We start from the raw sequence: 26260 nt of genomic DNA, 5'->3' as shown, positions 1-26260 counted from the left end.
CAGAATCATGGAATGGTTTGTGTTGGAAAGGACCTTAGAGACCACCCAGTCCCACCCCCCACCACGGGCAGGGACCCCTCCCCCCAGCCCAGGCTGCTCCCAGCCCCGTCCAGCCTGGCCTTGAGCCCTGCCAGGGATGGGGCACCCACAGCTGCTGCGGGCAGCCTGGGCCAGCGCCTCACCACCCTCACAGGGAAGGGTTTCTTCATAATATCTAATCTAAATCTACCTTCTTCTAGCTTAATAATGATCCTAACATCTTCACATCAGACCAAAACACTGAATCTTGCAACTGACGCTATAGCTGTTGCTTATATAGAGAAGAATTATTAAATGAAAAGCTAAGCAGGGAGCTGGTAGCTGATCAGATATTTCATCTCATCTGTGTACCTTGAAGAGAGCATCTCTCCTCTCTCATATCTCGCTGTTTATACACCAGATACCCATAAATACTTGAAGTTTGTAAAAACTGAAAGTAGAAGAATACTGTTCAAACCAAGGAAATCTTGCCAGGTTGTGAAAGCAAAAGATTTCCTACGGGGGGTGGGGGGGGGGGGGGTGGGGGGGGGGGGGGAGGTGTTCCCTATCATGGAAAAAAGCCTTTCTGCCCAAATCATGAAAAAATGAACTCACATTCAATTCCTGTTAGTAAGATAGAAATGCCTATTTACATCCTTCTGGAATGTCCGTGCTCTTTCCCAGTAATGCCAATATATCTATATGTACATGAATGACAGTGGAAGTGTTGTCAAGAATTACTTGACTGAACTGTTCACCAGCCTGTGTTTAGATGCATGTGCATGAACTAGAAGCTAATTGCTGGAACCTTTAGAAAACTATGGAATTACGTGTCACTCCATCCATGTGTTACAATAGGGAGGTTGTAACAGTTTTAGCAGTTTCAGCAGTTTCACCAGACCTTTATGGGATGAATTTGGAGGTTAACTTAAATTATCAATAGGCAGTAGCCACAGACATTGGTAACGTTCTATAAAAACATACATAATTTTCACTTTCTATATTATAGTTAAAACTGAAGTCTCAGCCAACTCTATGTTAAAATAGATTTGGTAATTGAAATGGTTTGATAACTTCTTCCATCGAGAATTTTGAACTTGGAAAATTCTCTTTTCAGGGTCATGCTACTTTTGATGTAGTGTTAAACTTACAAGAACTGTATTGACAGGGAGTACAGATTTCCTCTGTAATAAGTCTAAATCAGTGATGGAAATACCTGCATTCCCGTGGATGTCACCTACCACAGCTGCCAGTATTTTTACTGTTTAATATTAATACTCACGGTGATATGAAACTCTTGCTGAAATCCCTGTCTGTGATTTGTCTATCTCATGAAAATCTTTCAGTTAATTTTTCCTTGACTAGTACTTATTGAGGATTTGCTCTATGACTTGGCTTTTAGCTGTGTTTGTCTGTAGACCTTACATTTAAATAATGGTCTGAACATTGTGAAAAAAGCAACTGCCTAATTAGGCCACATCTAAATATGATTTCTTTCAACCGTAAATCAACCAGAGCTTCAGTAATGCTTTACAGACTCTTAATTTATTTTTTCTGTTGAAATTTTTTATTAACATATGACATCAGTCATACATTTTAACGTTTTTATGTTAAAGTCATGTCAGAATCTATTATCCGTAATGTTTATTCTATTGTGGTTCAGAATTGTATGGTAGTATTTCATGTAGTTTTATTTTCCAAACCGATCATGCTTTTACTTCTAAAATATTCCTATCAACAGACCATATTCATTTGAATCCAAAATTCATTTTTCCTACTTGTTAGGAATTTATAGTCCAACAGCTATGGTAGTGAGCTATTAAAAATAAGCTCCCTTTGCTTACCTCATGTACACAATGAGATAAAAACTTCTTTGTGGCAAATGCTTCCAAATACTTACCACATGGCAGATGTGCAGTAATTTCAAATTTTACAGCCTTATAGTTGGGGACAGTTACCCTGACCCACACAGCTTGCACTGGGAGCTGTAACTTTACTCCTTTGAGGTGAAAACGCAGTAAAATCCTTCAAACTCAGGCCCAAAGGGAGAGGTGGGCTCAGCCAGCACCTTCTGCACTTCAGGTGGCTGCACTTGGTGGCTGTTCGTGCGCTCAGCAGCGGGCTGGCCACTCCCTGGGGCCCACGGTCTGCTTCACCTTGGGGATCCCAGGTTTGGTGCTTGGGCAGCAGCAAGACAAAGGCGGTGGAGGCAGGGCAGGTTCGCACCAGGAAGGATGGAGCAGGGAGGGCGGCAGGGATGGAGCAAGGAGGTGGAGGAGAGGACCCTGTGCTGGGAGGGCAGTGCCTGGTGCAGGCTAGGCTCGAGGGGCAACCGAGAAGCTGCCCACCCTCTGCACAGCCCAAGCAGCCTGGCTGAGGTGCTGCTTGTTTTGGATGCACACTTCAGTTTCCTATGTCTTCTCATAATGTGGTGTGACGTTCAGCAGACAAAGTATGTCCGTAACACAGTGCGGGAGGTATAAGGAGAGCTCAGCACCATGTATGTTGTCTTTCCTGCTTGCGTCATTCCTGACGGGTCATTTGCTGCACCACCTCCTCAGAGCAATTTGCTGATAGCATAATGTCTTGCCAGATGATAGGGGGTGATGTCATCCATGAGCCCTCTCAGCCACTCTTCCCTTTTCATTCAACCCTGAGATTTTGTAAAATTGCCTTCGAATTAGGATTGCTTTGGATGTGGGAAATACCACGTTTCTCTACTTCTGAGTGATAAAATTTATAAATTTAAAATATTTCTAGAAAATCTGTAGGTCTGTCCATCAGTGAAAGTACTGTTCGATGTGACTTAGGGTGACTTTTCTGTAGTGATTTCAGTCTGCTTTTGTGGGTTTTTTTTATAAGAAAAGAATAAGATACACTTGAGTGCATGTATGTATGTTATACATCTTAAAGAGCAAATAGCTCCCAGTGGATCAGATTCTGCCCTCAGCTGCCATAGATAATTCAGATTAATTCAGTACACTGAACATAGCTAAATTAATTCTGCATTTACACCAGTATTGTTTTGAAAAAGTGTGCTTTCATATGCCAGTACTCTCAAACAAAGTGTAGAATTAAAATAAAATACTCTCACAGGGTAAAAGATAGGCTTATAGGGAACCATTCCCATCCACTATTTACGTCACTGAAATTCCATTATAGATTGACACAGGGTAATTGAGAGCAAATTTCAGTCCAAAAATTCAAGGTAGCTATATGTAACACATTACCTCAAATAGATTAATTAAAAATTCAAGGAATTTGCACTTAGCCATAGTACTGTAGCCATGGTTTTAGTTTGCATGCTGTTTTCATTTTGTATTTGTGCTTTAATTCTTTTTATGAATGTTCAGGTTGAAATAAATCTAAAACGTTATCCCACTCCATACCCGGAGGATTTAAAGAATATGGTAAAATCAGTTCAAAATCTGGTGGGCAAAACAAGCCATGGAGTACGGCCTGAGAACGCAACACCAACTGCGAACAGTGAACAAACTGTGAAAGAAAAGTATGAGCACAAGTGGCCCATGGCACCAAAGGAGATTTCAGTGGAGGTAATGTAAAAGGATCGTTGTTCCTCTCAAGAGTTCAGGATGGGGTTTTAACATAACTCCATCAAATGATATTCTGCATCTGCTGTGAACTTCATACCTAATAGTTTTTAGTTCCATTCCATAAAGCTAATTTAGTTTTATATTGAGTTGCTGTTTTTCCCAATATTACTGAGTTTGTCAGACTTAAGTTTTGGTTCTAAATCTACCTAGATCTGAATTTTGGTATTGGTATGTACAAGCACTCTTCTAAATTTTAATGATAGGAGAGACTTGCATATTAGCAGGAGAATGGACCTGATCAGGATTTACATCTCAGACTTAAGTAAATGTATTTCTGCATCAAATTTGTTAAAGACAAATCAGTTTGTTCTGTCTGACCCTACTATGCCATTAGGTTCTGCTTCTTCTAGTCACATTACGTGTAGTAGATAGCCTTGTCAAAACTTAATGAAGTTAGCAGGAGTGCTTCTCCAGCTGAAGGGAACTTCAGATCAGGTACTGAACAGCAACTTACAGTGAGTTGCAGAATCTAGCCCTTAATATGTTTGCCAGAAATGGATCAGTATGCATAGTAACAGTCTTGTATCCTAACGTGAATACAGTCACTGAAAGGTGAATTCCTAAATAGTGCAGTCTTGTGCAAAGCTGTTACACGTTGCTGAAGCTTGATCTCAGAGGGCAGCTACCCATTAACATTCACACTAACTACTTACTTTGTGCAGGCACAATTTTTAAATAAAGGAAATCTCTTAGCCTGGCAGTCTGTACTAAGAGTTTATAAGCTTGGACAGCTCTACAAGAATATCAGCATTCTTGAAAATGTTTATGAAGTCTTAATGTTGGAAAGAAATAAATGAGGGAAAAAATTGCTATATTATCTTTTCACTCCTTTGTTATTCAAACGTTATGATGAATTCATTGTCCTTGGAATATCCCAGTCTCTGGCTAGTTGTGTGTGCATGAATTTTTCTTCCTCAATTTTCCATATCCTTAACACAAATTGGCTGTTCTTAAATATTCAGCAGTTACTGTAGCTGCTCTGTCAGTATTGTGTGTTTTATTTACAGTTAAGCATTTTCATGTCTTAAAAAAAAAACTGCCAACGTATTTCTTTTTAAGATGGCTTCAGAAGACTTTCTTCAAATCTAGGCACAGTTTTCATTAGTACTTTGAACTAAAATACTTACGTTGAATCATTGATGCTTTTATCTAAATTTGAACTCTTAAATTCCGCCATTATTCCTTTTTACTCATTAAATTCTTTCTTGCTGTGTAAGTCTGGCCTTTGAACCAACTTACGTCTTGTGGCATGAGTATTGACATGTTCTGCTGTTGTTGCTGAATACATATAATTTATTCTGTATCATCTAGCTTTTGACCTTGAATACTCTTAATAGCTTTCTGTGGTTTCTGTGGGTTTCTGTGCCTGCTGCAAACACGCATGTTATCTATCTGGAATTTGAATCAGTGTTGTCTGACAAAGACATCAGATGTTTGGTCATCTTTGTGGCTGCACTTGGTGATGCAGACTTCAGAAATTGGTGGCTGTACTGGTTTAGTTGCTGTTAAACTAAATGTTAAGTTGTTAAACCAAAATGTTGACATCCCAGTTAACTGAGCCACAGCAGAGTCATGTGAGTATGCAGAGCCCAGTGAAGCCTCTGTTACAGAGGTGCAAGGAAAGGCTAAATGGCAGCAACACCGTAAAATACTATAGTTGCTCTGAAATGCTTGTGTGACCACATACTGTGTTCTAATATAGAAAGAGGTGAAGACAGATCTCATTCTTACGTTTCATTCTTTGATAAAAATGCATTTACTTTTGCAACAGAAAAATAATCATACCCAGTTTTTCCATGAATGTACCTGAACTGTTAATTGCATGAGTAATTAACATTAAAAGCATTCTACAAAAATAGTTGAATTGCTGAAGACACTGCAGTAGTTCTGAAGTGCAATTAAATAATGTGATTAAAATTTCCTCGTTGATTTTGTACCACAAGGAACCAATGTGAGTCCATGAATTTACATCTTATCAGTGAGGATGGTTTTCATCTTCTATTACGTAATAGTGAAGATGGTGGAACTTTTTCAGATTTTAATTTTCCTACTACTTAGTCAAGACTAGTAACACAACTATCTCATCAACTAAAGAAAAGGAAAAAGTGTTCTTGTTGTTCATACAAACAATGACACTGGGAAGATTTTATGGCTGCAAAGCAGGATGATGTATACATTTTCCTCTCTCTGGCTTTCTGCATGAAGATAAGGTATGGGAAACTGTAGAAAAAATGTGAATGATTTTGTGAATAATATTAACATGATTTCAGTTGTAACATATTAAATAGAACATAATTAAGCCTCATTTGCTTTTCAGATAATTAGGAGACATGATCTCAAGCCTCAAGTTAAAATACAGTTTGAAATTGCAGATGTGTTCTGATATAGATTTAGACTGAAGGCAGTTTCTAATAACAAGGTAATTTAATTTCAGGTGCAATGCTCACTTTTTCATCCTTAGAGGACAGATAAGCTGGTTTCTTTTCTGATCTCTTTTAGGTTTTCTTGCAATTAGTTTACACATGTCTCTTCACAAAACTGTTTCTATTTAAAATAATTAAATGGAGCATTGGAAATGAGTAACAAGCTACATTTCAAATCCCCTGTATCATTCTCCACCTTCATTTATAACAAGCAAACAATTTCTTAATTAATCATCAATTAAAATAAACCTCTTCATTGCCCTGAGTCGTTCTGAAAGATGTGCATTTTGGACAAAAAGAAGTCTGAGATAGCTTAGTGTGTTGTGTAACCTTTCCATGAGAAACAATGAGAAATGCCACTAATCAGCAATTAAGATCCTTATAGTTTATATTCTTGATACGTATAGGTTGAGAAATAAACCAGAAATACTTTTATATAACCCTCAGATTTAGATTAAAAAAGAAAAGTCTTAAGTCTTTTCTAGTCCAGCCTTCAGCATTCCATCCTTTTGTGTTAATTCCTAGAAGTTTTATTGATACTGTTGAACAGGAGAGATTGTCATTCTTAAGTGATCTGATGCAGACACCAGTGCTAACAGCTAGAAAAATACTGCCTCAGCTGTACTGGATCTTCTGAGCGCTTCATCTTGTCTCAGTCAAAATAAGACTTCAGCCTTTTAACTTCTGACTTGGTTACTTTGTGGGTATGGGTTGTGGCTTTTTTTGGGTGGGTGGGGGTAGAGGAGAATGTTCTTTTTGTTTTGTTTTTGGTGAAAGTTTGAAGCTGTCTTTAGATGGTCATCTTGCCTTTCCAGGAAGACGTACACACATTTATTTCCCCTAAGACGCCTGGCTTCAGTTGACTGAGCTGATGTGTCTATTGTGGGAGCTGTTTTCCACTAGTGAGATACACAGTGACAGTCTCTCTTGATTGGGAGAAGAATACATGCTAATGAGTTTTGTTTTGTATCTGCTTTAAGCTTATGCCTTGATGAGCTCTTTGCAACAGGATTACCTATATTTTACCAGGAGTGAGAATTACCTTCATTATAGAGTTTTTTGGTTTCTTCATGGCACAATACTGAGGTTATGACCTTGGTGCCTTCTTGTCAAAGCAGAAAGGAGGTAGTGATTTACTCATCTGGAGGTCTGACTCCACAAGAGACCTTTCCTCAGATAGGATATCAAAATATCTAAATGTTCATTTCGAGTTACTTGGACTTCTGCCTGGCTCTTATCTAGGTGTCTGGATTGGAGGGATGTTATTTAGGGCTGTCTCCAAGATAAAGCCTACCTTACATGAAACCAGTTTGAGGCATCACTTGACCCCCTGAGGCTCCTGTTCTGTCTGTCCCCGCCTGCATGAGGACTCAGGAGGTGCAGCATTACATGTCTGGACATGGCACGGTACAAGCTTGTATACACAGGACATGTAGACTCGGTTTATGTTTGATGGACCATGAAGGGGCTTTTTTGCAAAAGGCCTCAGTCTCTCTCTGTTGGCAGCAACCTCGGTGAGATGCCTGCAATTTGGGTGCATTTCCATCTAGATAGAGAGCAACAGAAGCTTGTTTCCTCCAGATATGGGAGAGCACAGAGAGAGCAGTTCACATATCAGGGTGCTGTAACTCAGGGCAGTACTGAGACTTCTGTCCTCATGCTGAAGGCCGTGTACAGAGCCTCTCCATGGTTTGTAATTGGGGATGATGTTAGGTCTCCATTCTCTGAAGACTGGTCAGATAAGCATCTGCGGTTTATCTTTGTGGAATCCTGAGCTTGTCAGCTAACAGGCTTAGCCAAATGAGGTTACACTACTGGAACTGGAAGTTTTCATGCTGAAAACTCTGTAGATGGGGCATCTCTGACTTCTGTGGTGATAGGTAGTTCCAGTCAGAAATACAGCATCCCCTTGGCTGTATTTTTGATCACCTGAATAAGCAAGGTTAACATGTGCATTCCTCCATCTGCTTGCCGGTCCACCGGACTGCAAGGCAAAGAGACGCCTAGCAGAACCAATCATGCCCTACCTGCAGATGATTTCCAGGATCTGTTATGTCTTTCCATGTGGAGTCCCAAAAACTACCTCTGCCCCAGACCGTTCCTCATGTACGTGTCCTTTTAAAGCTCTGTCTTATGCCTGAGACTGCCTGCTGGAGCTGGAAAGGTGAGAGCTCATTGCATCAGTGCCGTAATGTTGTGCTGGCTGCTGTATCACGTCTGTAGGTAGAAAGTGTGTTGGGGTTCCTTCATTATCCCACTTTCAGATTCCATATCAACGTTCATAAGTTTTCCTTCCGTTGCCTCAGCTGTATCTTCTGTTAACGTCCTATTGGGCACAATCTTCAGATCTAGTGGCTACTGAAACTGGCCTTTCTGGAAGCTGCCACTGCAGCCAGGAAAGCGGGAAAGATTTAGGAGTAGGTGGAAGATCCTCCACTGCTTTCTTCTGGGTAATCCCTTGTTTTGGGGTGACTCTCAGTGCATTCCTGTATTGGTGACTGAATTTTGTTTACATCAGACTATTTAGTGGGATTTTGAAAGTATTGACACACAGGGCTGAGAGATGGAAGTACTGCCATTTTCTGTGCAGAGACTGCAACGCGGGTAAGGGGCTCAGCAAGGCTTTCTTACAAAACCTCACCACTAACTGATTCTCAAGGAAGAAGCCTGTGCCTCAGTTAGTCTTGCTTGTGTCTGGGGGTGTTCTGATAGCTGTCTGGTTGCATTTGCTCTGCACTTTCTGTGATCTCCTTTATTTTTTCTTTAAAGTTTTAGTAAAATCTGGACTGAGTAACATTTGCCTTAATCAGTTTATTTCTTTGCTTCTCCATTTATTTATAGCTAGCTTGTCATTGTTCAGATTGACCTGGCCTTTTCCAGTTTAGAAGTGCTTCCAACCCTCTACGTATATTTAATTGTTCCTCTGGAATAGATCCACCATCAATGGTCCTGCGTTCCTCAGCCTTGCACATGCTGTGTCTGCCCAGAACCCTGGTCTGCTCTGTTGGGAGGTCTTACGTTCTTTGCAAGCAGAGCCTAAGAGATAGATTATTTTGAAAATTCCATCTCTCCAGATTGTAATTTAATGTTCTTGTGTTGTCAGCATGAATAATTGGTGATATTTCTCTTTCCCAGGTATTTTAATGGGTTTTACCATGTATTTTCTCGTGGGAAACGGCTCACCATATTTTTCTGTCTTATACCTGTATCTTTCGCTGGTTAGCCCTGAGGAGTAGGTTCTGACACAACACAATTGCATTTATCTCTTCCCTTTGTTCTTGCAATCGGTCCTATTAATAATATTTTTTTCTTTTTTCTTTTTTTTTTTCCATTAGTGACCTTTTTGTTCTTGGACTTGTAAGAAGAAATGTCCTCTTAAACAAAGTAGAATTAAATGAAATATTATTTTGGGTTTTTACAATGCATTTCACTTTCGTGGCATATTCACAAATGCCAAACTAGTTCTTTCAAAAGTGTATTGATTTTTGTTCGAATAGCTGGACTAGGGGCTAAAAAGAAAATAACATAGAAAACTTCATAAAAAATCATGTACCTGAAATAAAAACCTGTGTTCATCATTATGTCAAAAATGGGACTGCTCATTCTTCCTATCTTACAGCAAGTAGTTTTAATTTAAGCTTATAACTTCTGGAAGTTTCATGGCACAATATTGGGATTCTAGGTTCAAGATAGAGAAAATAAAGAATTCCAAAAGAGCCACCTGTTTGATACAGACAACACTCATAAATTGACTCTGGAAATCTCAGATAGGAAGGAGGAAGAAAAGCATACAAAAAGCTCAGAGGTACAACAAGAAACTTAATGTGCACCATGCTTCAAAGGTGGAGAATTTCACACTCTGCGAATGCTATGCACTTTTTTATTTCTCAAAAAAATGGTTTTGCATAAGTTTTTACATCACACTAGAAAATTATTGTTTTGCACTGGAAAAATACTGTTGCACTATTGTTAGCTTTAAGTTGTGTGTACATCTGTTACTGTTACGTAAGAAATACCATACGCAACAAGGGATCTCTGCATGTGAAAGTATTTCAAAGTCTGAATACGTTACACCATATAAGAATCACTATGTAGCTGTATTTGTTTAAATGTTAGCACTGAGGGGGTTAATTAAATGGGCTGTGAAGGTACCTGTTCTTTGCTGTTTTGGTATGGTACTACCTCCAGGAAACACCAAATGCAAAAGGATTAAAATACCTATTGTGCAAATATAATTATATTCTTCAAGGATAAATTGCGTGGCAAATGCTTCTACAAATCTCTGTTTGAACTGTTACTACGAAAAGTAGTTATTGGAGAGTAAACCTCTGAAAGTTTTCTCCTTACGAGTAAAAGCAAGTATATTTTTAAAATATTGTAGCATTTTATATTTTAATAATGTGGTTTTCAGTTTGGTACTTAATTTTAAATTGTTTCTCTAAATATTACATCTCTTTATTGACTTCATTCTACAAAATCGCTGGAGTACCTTTAACAGCAAAATGTCAGGGTACAGAGATCCTCATAGTGTCTCCATTGTGTCTCCCTCCTAAATTTCTCCTAACTATTTCCTTCCTCATTTATACTACTGATTATTGATTTTTCTCCTAATATCTCTCAAAACTTCCTCTTTTTTACTAGATACTCTCCTTCTCCAACTTACGTCCTTTTTATGAGTTCACAGCTCATCCTCTCGCTTCCGAGATGATGCATGTTTCTCATATGCCTCCCCACAAGGATCTTGATCGGCATTGGCACAACTTCCCAGTGTTGCTGTGCCCGTCTCCGCCAGCTCCCTTTCCATGACATTCCCCTGAGCCCATGCACCAACACCCACAAAGTGGGTCTCCCATATCACTCATTCCTTGGGCTCCCTCAAGGTCCTTAAGTCCCCTGCTGAGGGCAGGGTTACCAGCGTCGTTCCTCCAGTAAGGGTCTCATCTCCTACCCTGTCTCCCCAAGGCACCTGTCTTCAGGTCAGCGTCTTTCTCATTCTGAACTGCCTTCCAGGGATAAGAAATGCTGCGGGTTCCCTGTTTGTGTCTTCCTTCCCTGCTAGCATCCTATGAGCCTAATGTAAATGTCCTATTTTAAAATATCCCTTCCTAAGACCATATCTTCCTTTCTTTCCACTTTTTAACTCATGTTATATTCAGTATGTATCCTGTGGCTGGCTAGAAGAGAGAAACAGCTGTGCAGGGCAGTCTTTGAGAGTCAAGATTTGCTGAACTCTCAATGAGAAGTTTATGAAATCCAAATCATTTTAATTTAGCAAAAAACTCTTCAAAGTCATTTTAACTAAATATAGCTATAGGGACAGTTGAATCTGTGGAAGGACTTGTGCCACAAATAAATGGATGAGGAGTACTTACTCCTGAAATAAGAAGTAATTATTTATTCTAAATTTTTATTTATTTCTGCTGGTAGCTTGCATTTTTGTGACCTTTACTTCATCAAAAATGTTTATGTGGCCTTAATGTATGTCGCAAGTTCCATCTGTTTTGTCCACATTTTCAGAATGAACACATCACCATAATTTTTACAAGTATTTATGTAGGACTAATTAGAATCTTCAGCTGACAAACCAGCGTGATTAGACACTACCCGTTTGGTGGGCTTTTGGTGTGTTGTCACATTCATGAAAAGGAGGCTGTGAAATGTTTGTTCGTTGCAGTTTGAAGTGGATTCTGTTTCCCATGTTTACGCTACGTTATTATATTCCTCAGGATGCCTTTGGACATCCTGCCAGTGAGATGAGGATAGGGGAACTTCGTCCTTCCATGCCAGAGACTCCGTTGTACCCACCCAAACTTGTTCTTCTGGGTAAAGAGAAGAAAGGTACTAACCTGACTTACAACCTTTTAGATGAAAGCATACGTAATGTACGCAAAGAGACGCATTACTTAAGATGTTCTGCACTTCACTCTGATTTTAAAACATTACATGCATATTTGTGCACACGAATATGTATTTCTCCATAGTATCAATTTTTTCTGGAGTTAAGTTTTCAAATATCACCTCCTGAAAACATTTGCTGTGTTTTGTTGCAGAATCGACAGATGAGTCTGAAGCAGATAAGATCCATTGTCTGAATAACAGCGTTTCCTCAGGCACTTACTCAGACTATTCCCCTTCCCAGGCTTCCTCAGGGTCCTCCAACGCGCATGTTAAAATGGGGTCCTTGCAGACAACGGCTAAAGAAGCAGTGAATAACTCTTTGTGGGGGAACAGGTGTGATCATCTTTCTTTAACACAGCTTCTGGTTGCCTTTCATCTTATGTTGTCATATGCATTCAAAGTGATCATTTGCTATCTGTTGAGGCACTCAATTAAAAGACTACAATGTTTTTACCACAGTTTTGCAGAGGTGTACATAGCTATTCAGAGCCCAGGCTGTGCAGAGTTGGCCACCCGTTCATACTCTATAAATGACAGTAAGTCTACAGCTGTTTTTTCGACTATGTGCTATAACCATGCATTAAAAGTGCCTAGACATTGAGCTACAGTTACTCTGCTCTGTGTGGTCCTGAGCTGCAGCTGGCTGTAGTTTAGCATAGACAGCAGTGTATGTCTCTCCTGTTACTGCTGTCCTGAGCCTCACTCTGCCCTGGACCTCCAAGAACAACAGTTCTCTGAAAGTTGTAATTTGCACTGGCTATCAGCAACCTGAAACCATTCTCGTGCCATACGGAGAACACCCTGCCCTGTCTGTTCCTGCTATAAATCACCTAACAGTTCCATCCACAGGCTCTGCCCCATTAAAGAGAGGCTAGAGCCTGCTCACTGGAGGTGCGTAAAATTTTGGTGGTGAGAACATACACAAACTGAATCTAGTATAAGTAAGAAAATCTTCCACTGCACTCACAGAAAATTATTTTTAAAGCAGGAAAATTTGTTCAGCGGGATTTATATGAACATGGCATTTGCCATCCAGGACTTTTGACTGATGACGTAGTTTCTCTGTGTACATACTTATGGAATCTGCCCTTCAGTGCAAAAAACTGCTGCAGCTGTTCTTGCCAAACCAGTGGCACAAGATGCACATCTCATACGATCCCAAAGCCAGAGCATAGATGGGAGAGTATTAAAGCGCTGTATAATTGCATCTCTCTGATGACTGCTTATGTGCTCTAATAGCGGGCATTTTATCTTGTTTCGCTTTGTTTCGGTTTTGCAGGCTGGCACAGTCATTTCCACAGCCCCTTGAAACAAAGCCATTGCTGAGCCAGCGGGAATCTGCTCCAGCGGGGAGCCTGCCGCAGCGCACCGACAGGCGCCCGCTGAGCGAAACCTTCGCCGACAGCTGGAATGACAGCTCACACTACGATAACACAGGGTTTGTGGCGGAGGAGAGCACGGTGGAGAATCCTAGTGCTAACCCCCTCCTGAGCACGAAATCTAGAAGCACATCTGCACACGGACGCAGGCCGTTGATTAGACAAGACAGGATAGTTGGCATTCCCCTGGAGCTGGAGCAGCCAACGCTCAGAAACACACACGAATCTGAAGTGCCTCCTCCCAATCCTTGGCAAAATTGGACCAGAACCCCCAGTCCTTTTGAAGACAGGACAGCTTTTCCTTCCAAACTGGAAAGCACTCCCACCACCAGCCCTTTGCCTGAGCGGAAAGACCATGTCAAAGAGTCTCCTGAAATGACTAGCACTTTCACTCCGGGAATAGCATGGGAATACCACGATTCAAATGCTAACAGAAGTCTCACAAATGTCTTTTCCCATATCCACTGTCGCCCAGATCCTTCCAAAAACATTATTTCAATCAGCAAGAGTACAGAACGGCTTTCTCCAATGATGCGGGATTTAAAAACTAACAAATTTAAGAAGTCGCAAAGTATCGATGAGATAGACATTGGTACATACAAAGTGTATAATATACCCTTAGAAAACTATGCATCTGGTAATGATACTGTAGGCACCCACGAGAGGGTGGACAAGCTCCTGGGCCCGGAGCACGGCATGCTGAGCATGTCCCGCAGCCAGTCGGTCCCCATGCTGGATGATGAGCTGCTGACCTACGGCAGCGTCAAGGTGCAGCCGCAGCAGAAGTCGTCCGTCACAAAGAAGGTCTACCAGTTTGACCAAAGCTTCAACCCGCAGGGAGCAGTGGAGGTCACAGCCGAGAAGAGGCTACTGCCGCCTTTCCAGCTCAACCCCGAGTACATCCCCCAGCAGAGTAAAAACCTGCCCCAGGATCTGGTCAGCCCGAGGGCCTACCGCGGCTACCCGCCTGTGGAGCACATGTTCTCCTTCTCCCAGCCTTCAGTGAACGACGAGGCAGTCAGTGCCCCCTTCGCAAGCCAGGGGTCTCGGCCGGGGTTCTTGAGGAGAGCAGATTCGTTGGCCAGCTCCACCGAGATGTCCATGTTCAGGAGAGTCAGTGAGCCCCACGAGCTGCCCCCGAGCGACAGGTATGGCAGGCCTCCCTACCGAGGAGCTGTGGAGCGCCAAAGCAGCATCTCGGTCTCTGAGTCTCAGTTCCTCAAGAGGAACGGCAGGTACGAAGACGAGCATCCTTCCTACCAAGAAGTGAAAGCCCAGACTGGAAGCTTTCCAGTTAAAAACCTTACACAAAGGCGGCCATTGTCTGCAAGAAGCTACAGTACAGAGAGTTACGGCACATCCCAAACCAGGCCGGTTTCAGCGAGGCCAACAATGGCAGCTCTGCTGGAAAAGATACCGTCAGACTATAACTTGGGTAACTATGGCGACAAGCCTTCCGATAACAGTGATATAAAGACAAGGCCCACCCCTGTGAAGGGAAATGAGAGCTGTGCTAAAATGCCCGCTGACTGGAGACAACAGCTACTTAGACATATAGAAGCTAGAAGGTTAGACAGGGTATGTTTGGCATTTCTCTGCAATTAATGCCTTTAGTTGTGTGTTTTGGTATGTCAAACTATTTGCACGTACAGTGGTAACCACCAGAATTCCCAGTAAAGAAATCCCTGCCTTGGTGTCAGAGGAACCGGCCCGCAAAGGGGTCTGGGGGTGCTCAAAAGCAGCTGGAGTGAGGGGTTCCCGGGGAAATGAGTGATAAAGAGTCTCTGCACAAGTAACGCACCTCGGTGCACATTACTAACGTGGTAACTGCTGCAGCACTGTCTGAAGTAATAAAAACCGTGATAATCTCTCCTCATCAACAGATGTGAACGTGCTGCTGAAGTCCACCACTTCAGTAGTGATTGGAGAGCGTTAAAACATGCTGGGTACATCTTTGCAGTAAAAGGAAACAAAGAAAAACATCAGAGATAAAGAGTAAAATACTGTATTTTAGTTTTCATGCCACTGTTAGTGGAGGGGATTTAAAGGTATCTCTTAACTCTGAAAAGTATCACGGGATATACTCTGCCACTGTTTTTAATGAGGAATATGGTTATTAATCCTCTTAGCTGTAGGAAGTTACGTTTATTTGCCTTCTATACAAATCAGTACAGGTACTATAGTGCATGATTTCAATCACTATCTTGACTATTTAATGACCTACTTCATGAATCTGATATACTTCATAAGCTGAAGTGGTTGTGAAAAATTACTGCTGATGAAATGCATAAGTTAGTTTCAAAATGTGTCCATATACCTATTCTATGCTAGGTGTTTCATGAGTTTGGTGTTAATATATTCATTACCTTCCAGTTGCTTGGATGCGATGCATATTTAAATATCATTAAGGATCAAATGGGTAAATTTTAAAAACTGGCTTGAAGGCTGAAGCTTTTTCCTTACTTCAGCTATTTTCCTTGTGTTGTGTAAAACTGATTGGAAAATACCTGATACCTAGGCAAAATAGTGCACCCCAAGTAGAGACATTTCTGGTGGAAATAAACACTTCCCAGATATTGTTTGTTTAAGAAATACCTTTACACTTAGTTTACAATGTGTATTTGCTTAAGAAATACTTTAACTCGTGGAAAGCTGACACTGGTTATTTCTCTAGTGACACGGAGCTGATAGTGATCCCTGCAGGTGCCAGTGAGCTAGTTTCTAGTTGTTTGCAACATACCATAAGCAAAGCTCTAAGAAGCTGGGCTGTCTTGTGGAGATTTTGCTGGTGAGAGCACCTGGGCACTGCGATGCAGCAGCTGCTGCAGGAGAAGCCGCTGCCCCTCTGCCCGGGGCTGGCGCGATGCTGGTCCGTGCAGGACCGATGTACCTGCTGCGCAGGGCCCAGGCAACGCTCGTCCCTTGCGCGCAGCTGCAGCTGGGGAGCAGTCGCAGAGCTCGTAAGATGGCGCAGAGCCTTCTTGTACAGGGTTTTTTCCTCTGCCTCTGATGCTCTTTTACACTAGATACATATTTTCTGGCCCATCCATGGTTGTGCAGACGTACCAAAATTTGGCCGTATTTGCAAAATAAAGACTTGTACCATGTTATATACTGCAATTTTCAAACAACAGATAATGACATATCTCATCTGCTGTCAGCGTTGAAGTCTTTTATGGTATCCATTTTATGTATAACTAGCAATGTATTTGCTTCCATGTGACCCAGTGCATGCATCAAGAAGCTATTTATTTCTTGGTACTGTTTGTTTGCTTAAACTAAAACTTTGTGAAATTAACCATATATGTGTGATACTTAATTCAATGAGCATGTGTGTTCATATCCTGTCACGTGGTTGTTTCCTCTACTCAGACCGCTGCTTACAAACACAACACAGTTAGCCTTGGCATGCTGCACTCTGGAGGTTTTTCAGCAATGCATGCCGGCAGAAGCATGACTTTAAACTTGCAGACTAAATCTAAATTTGAAAACCAAATGCTTCAAGAGCTACCTCTACCGAAAGTAAGTATGGGATAGCCAGCATATACCAGCATTACAAAATAAATTAATAATACTCCTTGCTTTTTCCTGGTTTAGCTTTTGCCTATTATTCATGCTTATACTATACAAAATCCAAAAAGCAAAGATGATGATAATACAGTTTTCCTACTCAATAATCTTGCTTTTTGGATTAAGTAGCTCACATGGCTGTCATTACTGCTTTCTGCTCTCGTGTTAAGACTGATGCGATCATTTTCTCAATGACTTAATCTTTGCACAGAAATGGAGAACATGTTTTGTTTTGTGACTGTTTGATCTTAGAAAAATTAATGTAGAAATGTTTAATATGCATTTAAATAGGCTTGGAGAGACAGAGATTTTAATATTTGAACATTAATTTGGTATGCTGTAATAGTTGATGAGTTTTGAGTACATGCCTACCACACCTAAAGTAATCTTAAGCTTCTCTTGAGTAATGCCTATAGAAAGAAAATAATTTTCTCATTTTTTAACTGTTTATTTTTCAGCTATTAACGATATGTTGTTGATAAGTACATGCATACAAAACTCTATACAACCAAATGCTTGATGGGAAAAGCACATGACAAGCCAGAGAGGGACATTGCTGAAGTGTTTTCAGAGTATCAGAGAGGAGATGCTGAGACCTTGCTCTGCGTCACGTATGGCCGCACCGGAGTCACAGCAGCAGCCAGTTGCCCAACGCTTGCAAGCAGCCGCCCTGTTGGGATTGTCTGTAATGGCAGGGGGCTGCTGCAGTGCTGGGAGTGACGAGCATCGTTAAGTGTCTTACTGCATTAGCAGTAGTAGCTGTGGTATGAATTAGCAGCATCTCTGTCTGTGAGTAATTAAAGGGTAACAGAGCACAGATCCAGGCACTGAAATGAGATCGTCTGTGCTGTTAATTGCTGGGCTGGCCTCAGGTGTGGTTTGGCCCAGGCCAGCTGGCACCCTCCCAGGCAATCCCTCGCCGGGGCTCCAGAGTCAGCACTGGCCAGAAATTCCCAAAGGAGGGTTCCAATGCCCAACTTCAGAGTTTAGATCCAAGCCTGTTTAGAAGAAAAAGATAATTTAATGGCAGCAACATGACCAGATTGTGCTGGCTGGCCAAAGGACAGACCTTAGCGCTGCTTAGCTTACCAATACAGGCATATGTGTGGTACAGTGGATTTCCCAGCAAAGCTGTGATAGGTTAGCAGCATGTGCACAGGCGCACACACACACGTACGTCATTGTCAGATTTCTCCTGCTGTAACTGACTTTCTGTACACTGTTAACTTCATTTATACTTCCCATTCAGCTGTCCCTGGATTTAAACAAGTCCTGATGTTAGCGTGTGCTTCTCTGTTGTTGAGTTGATGACATCTAGGCCAAATCTTCACTGTAGGTGTGTGTGTGTTTGGGCACAGGCAGCCTGCTGGTGTTGGTCGTACTGTTTTTTTCTTTCAAAGAATTTGTTTGTCTACTTGGGTATATACTAATTCATGTCACAAGTCCTTGAAAAAAGTCCATTTGACATCAACTCCAAACAATGGTACTATTTATCCGCACACATTTAGGAATATGGCATTATATATATATATATATATATATATATATATATATATATAAAACTTTAAGAATTTTAGGCTGTAGATGAATGTGGGTACTGATAGATGGATGTGTCTGAGGAAATTAATGAAATTGTTGAGAGTGACATGTTTTGGGGTATGGTCTTACGTGAATTGTTCTGCTTTATATCTCACCAGCATTTCATTGCTACATACCCATATAAAATGTGATGCTGAACTGCATGAGGGGGGGGTTATTCTCTTACTGTCTATTTGGAAAGTAGAGAAAAATTACTGTTGGACAAGTAATATGAATGTTGAGTATTGTTTAGTTTTATCCCTTCATATGTTCTAAAGAATTTGCATTTCTTAAAGAATCCAGGCCACGGCAGTTTAATACTCACCTCTTCTTCTTCATTCTTTTGGCCTGGATTCAAGAGAGTAATGAGTGAGGTCTAATTGTCCAGTGGAAGATCAGGAAATCAAGTATAGCAAATTACTTATTATGGGAAAGTTTATTATATCGATTCTACACCATGTATACAATGTTTGAACTGCTGCTTTTCATTTTTTACCCAGACTTAATAGATAGATAGTTTGTCTGCAGTCTGTCAAAGCTCTGTAAATGAATAATGTTGCAAGCAAATTCATTTTGCTGCAGAAAATGAAAAGAAAAACCTGTTATCACAGAATTTTCCTATTTATTGAGAAAACTGAAAGCACCCTCTGTGTTTTCTCTTTTTCCATTTTGAGTATAAACTCACCTCTGCAGATTAGTCAGTGGCTGATAAAAACAGCGCAGCATTGTCTGCAGTAACAAAAGAAACACATTTCAGAAGAATGCTTTCAGGTTTTGGCATCCATCTCACAGTTCTTTTTTGGTGTGCTTCATTCTCAGAAGTGTACAGTACTGCCTCCCTGTAGGAATAATCAGCGTATTCACACGGATCACTTAGGAGGAAAACCAGAAGTTCCTTTAGGAAGCTGCCTCTGTCCTTGCGTGGGGAGGGCACCTAGCATGGTTTAGACATTCACCTCCCAGGGAGGTGAGCAGATTTCCAGCACAGCCTTGGGCACCTCAGTGCGCAGGTGACTCTGGAAGCGGTGACTCACATCACAGAGACGATTTGTTTTTTACTACTACTGAGAGCAGAAATTTTTGCAGTTGTACTTTTTCATTTGAGAAGCTGTTTACTGCCCTGGTCTGATGATGTCCTCCCGTTTGGGTGAAGGTTACGTGGGGACGTGCAGCAAACTGGGCAGAACGGCTGATTCATGAGTTTGTGAGGGCACAAAGAGCCCTACCAAGGCCCAAACCAGGACCCAGACTGATCTCTGGGTGAAGAGGGCTCAGCGCACCCTGGGCTGGGAAGCCTCGGGCCGGGGCTAACCCCGGGCAGCGTGTTCAGGCAGGCTGCTCACAGTCCTGGTTGCCTGTCCACATAAAAAGGTTTAGCTGCATTGTGAGGGACTTAAAAGCCATACAGTCAGGTTGCATGCATGCCTGCATGGCAGCGTGCAGCTCTGGGCTCAAACCTGCCGGCATTAACAGAGCGCTGTGCCAGCTGAGAGCAGCAGCACTGCTGCATCAGGCTCTGGGACCAGTGTCTGTTGAGTTGTGAGGGATAACCTATGGAAAAAGTGCTGAGCTTCGTTCCCATTTTCCCATTTTTAATGTGTCTAAAGAAAGCTCCACAAGGGAGGTCTTGTGGTTTCAGCAGGGGAATGTTTTTCTAGTGGTTTTTAATATAAGGAAAATCACATCTTTCCTCATTTTTCCAGAAGACTTCTTGAATGGTGAGGGAATTATAATGCAAGTTTTCTTTGATTTTTAAATAGTTACAGTTGTTGAATTTTTTCACTTAACCTCTGAGCAGTATGATTTAAATCACAATTTATTTCTGTTTACTTTTAAAGGCTTTTTAAGCTTGCATAAAAAAAAAAAAATTGTTCGTAATTGACCAGTTACCAGCTTTAATATTTCAGTGATTTCATTTGTTCTTCAGTCATCTAAAGAAGTGTTTCATGATTATTTTTTTTAATCTAAAATGAAGAAGAAATTACTTGAATGGCAGAGGGGAAGAATAGACTTGGGTTTTTTCTTTGCAGATTGCCATTAGGCAGAACTGAATAAGCATTAACTGACTAAGCACTGCATAATGCTGAGTGCTGTCAGTGGTCCCGCGATGTTGGCATTTTGGAAAGTCTGACACAAGGCATGCCCTTGTTACCAAAATTTCCAGTTATGGTAAAGAAATACAGAGACAGGTAACAGAAAATCAGGATGGGACAGAAAAGGGTACATGTCCTCTAAAGTACTGAAAACAGGAGTAAAGTAACCAGGGGGAAAAGTGAAGAAACATGTATAACAGGAGAGAAAAGTGGAAAATAATAACAGAAGTATCAAGCTCATTTATGAAACTTTAAATGTGTATTATGTCCATTCATATTCAGGAAAGCATTTAATTACTGATTAATATTGTACATATGATACACTTAACTTGGGCAAAACCAGCCATAGCCTAGAGAGCTCTGTGAGAAGCACACCGCGCACAGCGATGCACAGACCGTAGTGCGAGGTAAGAGTAGTCACAAATTCAATATTGCCATTAAGGAATATTTGCTGAAGAAGATACAAGGATATAATTTATCTTGGTGGCAAACACTAAATAAAGAAGTTGTCGATGCTTGAATGACCAGTAAGAAAGTTCTAAACCTGAATAACAGCAGACTGCACGTTTAAGCATGGAACTTTGCCAAAATTTGTTCCTCTGAAAATAATGAGTTACGTTAAATTAATTTTCTTTTCTGCCATCATTCATTATTCTCAATATTTCTTTTATATATCTTTCAAGATGTCCTGCTTGCAGAGACTCCCACAACAATATGATTGCACGTTAACAACATAATGTAAAAATGCAAGAGGATTACCATTTTAGCAATAGTGTGTTGCAGTTTAACTGGTTTGATTTACTGGAGTAAATATGAAGAGAGAATTTTCTGTCGTGGTGTGTCCAGTGACTAAAGGCTGCCCTACCGTTTCTGCAACAGACCCCATCGCAGCAGAGCAGCATCCTGGACAACGGGCAGGAGGAGGTGTCTGTGAGCAGCCAGTGGAACCCCTACCCGCTGGGGCGGCGGGACGTGCCCCCGGACACCGTCACAAAGAAGGTAAGCAGCAAGAGCAAAGCTGCTGACATAGCCATGGTTGTTGTCTCTCCCCAGCAAATCACTGGAAGGAGGAGAAGAGGTTAATGAGGACAGGTTTGGGAAACACCTGCTTTTGTTTCAGAGTTTAAAGCAATAATAATTATATATTAAGGATGGTGTTTTCATGCCTGCTACCCATTTTTGTATTTATTTATGCAGATGCCAGTAGTTACGTCTATAGTGTGTGAGATGAGCACAGTGGGCTTGGCAGGTTTATTCCTGGATGTATCACAGAGCCATCAGTTCCCTCTTGTCCTGAAAAGCCTTGATTCAAATGTTTCAATTACATTTTTCAGATCGTGACAAAAAATAAATGTGTTGAGATGGAGGCCAGCCCGGTGTCTGGTCAGTCACAGACATGCTAAGCACACATCATTTGCTGATAAACTCATTAGAAAGGGATCTAATTTCAAGTACCTTGTGGTGGTAGATACTAAATTACAGTGCTTGAATCTGGCCTGGTTCTGTGAAAACACTGGCTGCTCTCTCCCAGCCCCAACTTGGCTCTGCTCACCGACTGAGAAACTCATTTTTAGAAGCTCTGATCATAAAGCTGGAGAATGGGGGATCTTGACAAACTAAACTGTTTGCAGTCAACTTTAGAAGGTGGAGCAGCACATGTAAGCAGTGATGATTACATTGATTGTTACCCATACGGAGATCAGTCCTGCTCCTTCCTGAAGTAAAGCCTTGTGAGTGAAGACCGGTGTGAAAGTCATAATGTGCACACTAATGACTTCTGTAGCATGATTAACCAACAGCACTGATGGGGCAAGTATGTCCCTACTGGCTTCACACCTTTTTATCCAGGGACAGTTTCAGAAGCAGTAGCACTCATACAGAAGTAGTGATGAGAGATATGTACAAGACAATTGCTTGGAGATGGGGGACGAAAGCCATTGCACCTAGAGCAGCCCAGAGGCTCCTTCCCAGGCACAGGAGGGTGAGGAGGAGGTGCCCTGGCGTGGTTCATGGAGTTGGCTCTGACGGCCAAGTAACTCGAAGGGTTTCTTTATCCTCTAGTATGCAAGAAACTAGGGTAAGAAATTTAAAAGGAGTCATTGCTTATCTTTGTTGGCATATTGGTATAAAACCTGTGTTTATCCATTCGCACAATCTAACACGGTCTATGTCTTGCATTTGTGCATCATCAGTGTTACTATAATAAGAAACCACAGATTCTGTTTTGTTCTGAATATTTCAGTATCTGGCTGCTCAGATGTGGTAAGTACAAACATTGCGTAACCATACTGAAATCTGCTTAACTCAGTGGAGCAATCCATTGTTACATCCGTTGTCAGCTACTTTAATTATACTGTAAATATTGGACACTGAGCTGAAAATAATTAACTTTTGTGGTGGATGTTAAATGAAGAATACAAATGAAATAGGGGAAGCAGTCTGCACAATAGAGATTTTTTCTGCAGAATAAATAATTCCCATTTCCAGGAAAGGCAGCTTATCCATCTCCAGCAAGAGCCACGTTGTGCATACACAAGAAGTAGTGATATGATCTCTTCAAAGTTTATTAGTAGGAGTGAGAAAATGAATTCTGAAAAATGTTTACCCACCATTCTCAGGAGGTAGTCTGCAATGTGCAGTTGCGACAACGCTAATCTCTTCTCCATTGAAAGTGACCTCGAGTGTCTTGGTTTCCCAGCATCTGGGGATTAAAATATAGCAATTATTTGAAGTCAAGACTCAGAAAATCTATAGAATTGAAGTTCAACATAACAGACAATTGAGTGATGTAAATATAAATTGTAGTATATGTTTTGTTTTTCTACTAACCTAACAGCACTAGTGTGAATGGGCTCCTGCAGAGCAGAGTCACTACGTGGTAGTGCTGCACTTGGGAAATCCCTGGAGGAAGAGCTGGGACTTGTTCTTCCAAGGGGAAGAGCTTGCGCTACAGATGGATGGAGTGTGTACTCAGGCTGATGTACTATGTATACAGACGCAGTAATACATGTTCCTAAATTATCCACACACAGGGGGCTGCTGTACGTATAGTGATGGCTATTTATGTATGGTAGGTAGGGTGGGAATACTACATAGTAATCTCCACATGATTATGTGGGGTGTAAATTCTTGGTTCTGTCCTTTTTGCTGTTCAGAATACAGATTAAATGCCAGTTTTATTTTAAGTATGATCATTTATGTGATCATCCCATAATTCATGGGCTATTTCTCCTGTGGAAAGCTGGATATTTTAATCTTCAAATTGAATAAGCCACTGATTTATTAAAAGACCACAGTATTTATGCTTCTTGGAAGATGACTTTTTCTGTCATGTCAACAAGACGGAAGTCAGCTACATTCTTGATTAAATCAATTGTATTCTGCATTAGCTGCCTCTGCATACAAAGGGAAAGGGTGGAAGTGTGGCTGGGGTCACCAGAAGGGAACCTGGAAATTGCTGCTTGTGAAAGAGGGAGGTTGAAGAGTGAGAGTGAAGATGGAAAATGAACAGGCTTCAGGCTGGCCACCGTGGCTACAGGGTGGTGACACTGAGGGCGAGCCATGCAGGTTTGGGGGGTGCCGGTCTCTGTTGGCTGCCGGCTGCGGGACTGCAGCAGCCCACGTGGCACCTGACACCATGCAGACTCGTGGAGATGCCTGCGTGGGCTGTAGTGGTCTCGGTGGATGTGGAAGGCGCCTATACCGTGGAACTGGAGCAAGGCAGCTGCCTCAAAACTACCATGTACAAAAGTGTCTGAGTCACCATTTCTCTCCCTTTCTGACTTGGGAGTGTTTCTGTTAGCCACTGATGGGAGGCTCAATACAGAGGCCTTTTTGCCTGATAAAAAGATTTGAGGTTTTTCAGTGAAGAAATGTTTGTATTTGAAATAGACATCTTCCTCTGAGGCAGACGGGACACCTGCTGTAGACTGTTGGGCAAACAGCAGAATTTATGAGTTTCTGCTTTTTTGGGATCATCTTGTGACAAGTGTGACACAATGTGAAGTGCAGAACCATGCTGCACGTGGTCACCTGCTCACCTGGCATCTCCGCAGTGCAGGGGGTGACGTGGGTTCAGCCGCCCGCTGTGGCTACGGCTTGTTGCTGCTGGGCAGTTAACGAATAGCTGCAAAGTTTGTCTTGAGCATTTTCTTTCCCTTCCGATCTTGGTTGATTGAAGGTCTCTGACCTGTAAGAGAGGGAAGTTCACAGTACAGACTGACTTCACCAGGCTGTTCTTGGAGTAAGTTTGTCATCGTCTCTTGAGCAATTCCATGTCAAGGAGAGTTTGGGGACTGAAGATTTCAGCACAGGGAGTAAGAGATGTCTCTGTCATTACGCACTTGAGACTATCTCTCTTGTACTAAAACGAAGAACCATCAGACGTATAATTCTGCCTAGTCCCTTTCTTTAAATGTTGTCAGCAAAAAAATAAGACAGAGCAGATCAGTTTTGCTTGTAATCACTGCACGTCTCGCTGGGATTTTGTGTTCAGTGACACGAGCAGCTCCAGCTGCATCTGTATTAACGATGCGTTCTGCAGATGATGCAAATCTGTTAATATGTATTTTTGCTATGACAACAAGCAATTACTTCCAGTGCCCTGGCTGCTATAACTTCCAAGGCCAGATGATTGGCCAATGGGTAAGGAATGTTTTGATCTTTTGCTGTATTAAATTTAGTTTTGTCTAAAATACAGACTCACAATTGGTGACTCTTCCACCCAGGATCATAAAGGTTCAGTTGCGCTGAGGATTAGACCTTCACGAGGTGATGTGATTGAGGTTACACCAGCCAACAACACAATGTGAAACGTTGTTTAAGCAGGTCTGTTTTGTGCATAGAGGCTCACAGGTACTGGGACATGCAATCAGAATGCTCTGTCACATTCAAGCTGTTCAAATAATAGCGCTGGTTGGTGGGTGCATATAATCTGAAAACTCTCAGTAGCAACGGTGTGGTATTTCATGGAGGTAATAATGTTTGATCATACAACAGAGCATGGGTTTTGCTTGTTCCCTTACAGCTAAGTTGCATGTGAGTATTTATAAGAAACAACATTTTGCAATCTTTTGCAAAGATTTGCCTCAAATATTTATGTAATCTGTGTACCTAAATAGAGACTGTGTATCAAAGAGTAAGCAAGTATGTAACTTCACCATGTCAAGAACAGAATACAGAAAGCAGACCTCACCTGTTAGGTCACAGCTGCAAGCGTGAAAGGTGGTGGGGACAGAGGCAACGAAGAGTGATAGCAGTCATCCATTTTTTTCTGAAAATATCAAAAGGCCATGTCAATGTACATGCAGTATTTCACTTACATTTACAAAATATTAGAGCTTCAAATCAGCAGATGTTACCATAGAAATTTGATACTTTGATTAGTTACATTTTGCAAGAGCCACATTTGTTCTGAGGACAAGGCACAGGATTCAACTGATTGTGCTTTCCGTACATAGTGCACAATACTGGCCAATACCTGTATTTGGGTTATAAATCTTGTTCCAAACTACCCTCAGAAAAAACCCACACCCATTCCATTATCTTCAGAGTGTGCTATGATGAATAATCCACCCTGCTTCAATTTATTAAACGTTTTCAGTTCACAAAACATTCTGAGCAGGAGCATACATCATGACGTGAAGGAAAGAAATATTTTCTGTTTATAAAACATACTGTATACAGCT

At 41.4% G+C, this 26260-nt stretch overlaps 1 protein-coding gene across 6 annotated transcripts in view; it reads left to right on the top strand.

The window, feature by feature from the left end:
* The window catches only part of LRRC7 (leucine rich repeat containing 7), a 177546-nt gene that overhangs the window by 140489 nt on the left and 10797 nt on the right, over nt 1–26260 (top strand). For 4 of the 6 annotated variants that reach the window (XM_056355870.1, XM_056355874.1, XM_056355872.1 and 1 more), the window contains 6 exons: nt 3372–3572; nt 11782–11893; nt 12106–12286; nt 13233–14910; nt 16705–16854; nt 21453–21572. In XM_056355870.1, coding sequence (XP_056211845.1) covers nt 3372–3572; nt 11782–11893; nt 12106–12286; nt 13233–14910; nt 16705–16854; nt 21453–21572 — 2442 coding nt within the window. Of the gene's footprint in view, nt 1–3371; nt 3573–9737; nt 9861–11781; nt 11894–12105; nt 12287–13232; nt 14911–16704; nt 16855–21452; nt 21573–26260 lie in introns of all 6 variants that reach the window. The other 2 variants (XM_056355877.1, XM_056355871.1) reach the window with 2 other exon arrangements.

This window comes from Falco biarmicus, chromosome 11 (assembly GCF_023638135.1).
Source record: "Falco biarmicus isolate bFalBia1 chromosome 11, bFalBia1.pri, whole genome shotgun sequence".
Taxonomy (NCBI): domain Eukaryota; kingdom Metazoa; phylum Chordata; class Aves; order Falconiformes; family Falconidae; genus Falco; species Falco biarmicus.
This window is presented reverse-complemented; position numbering and strand designations above follow the sequence as displayed.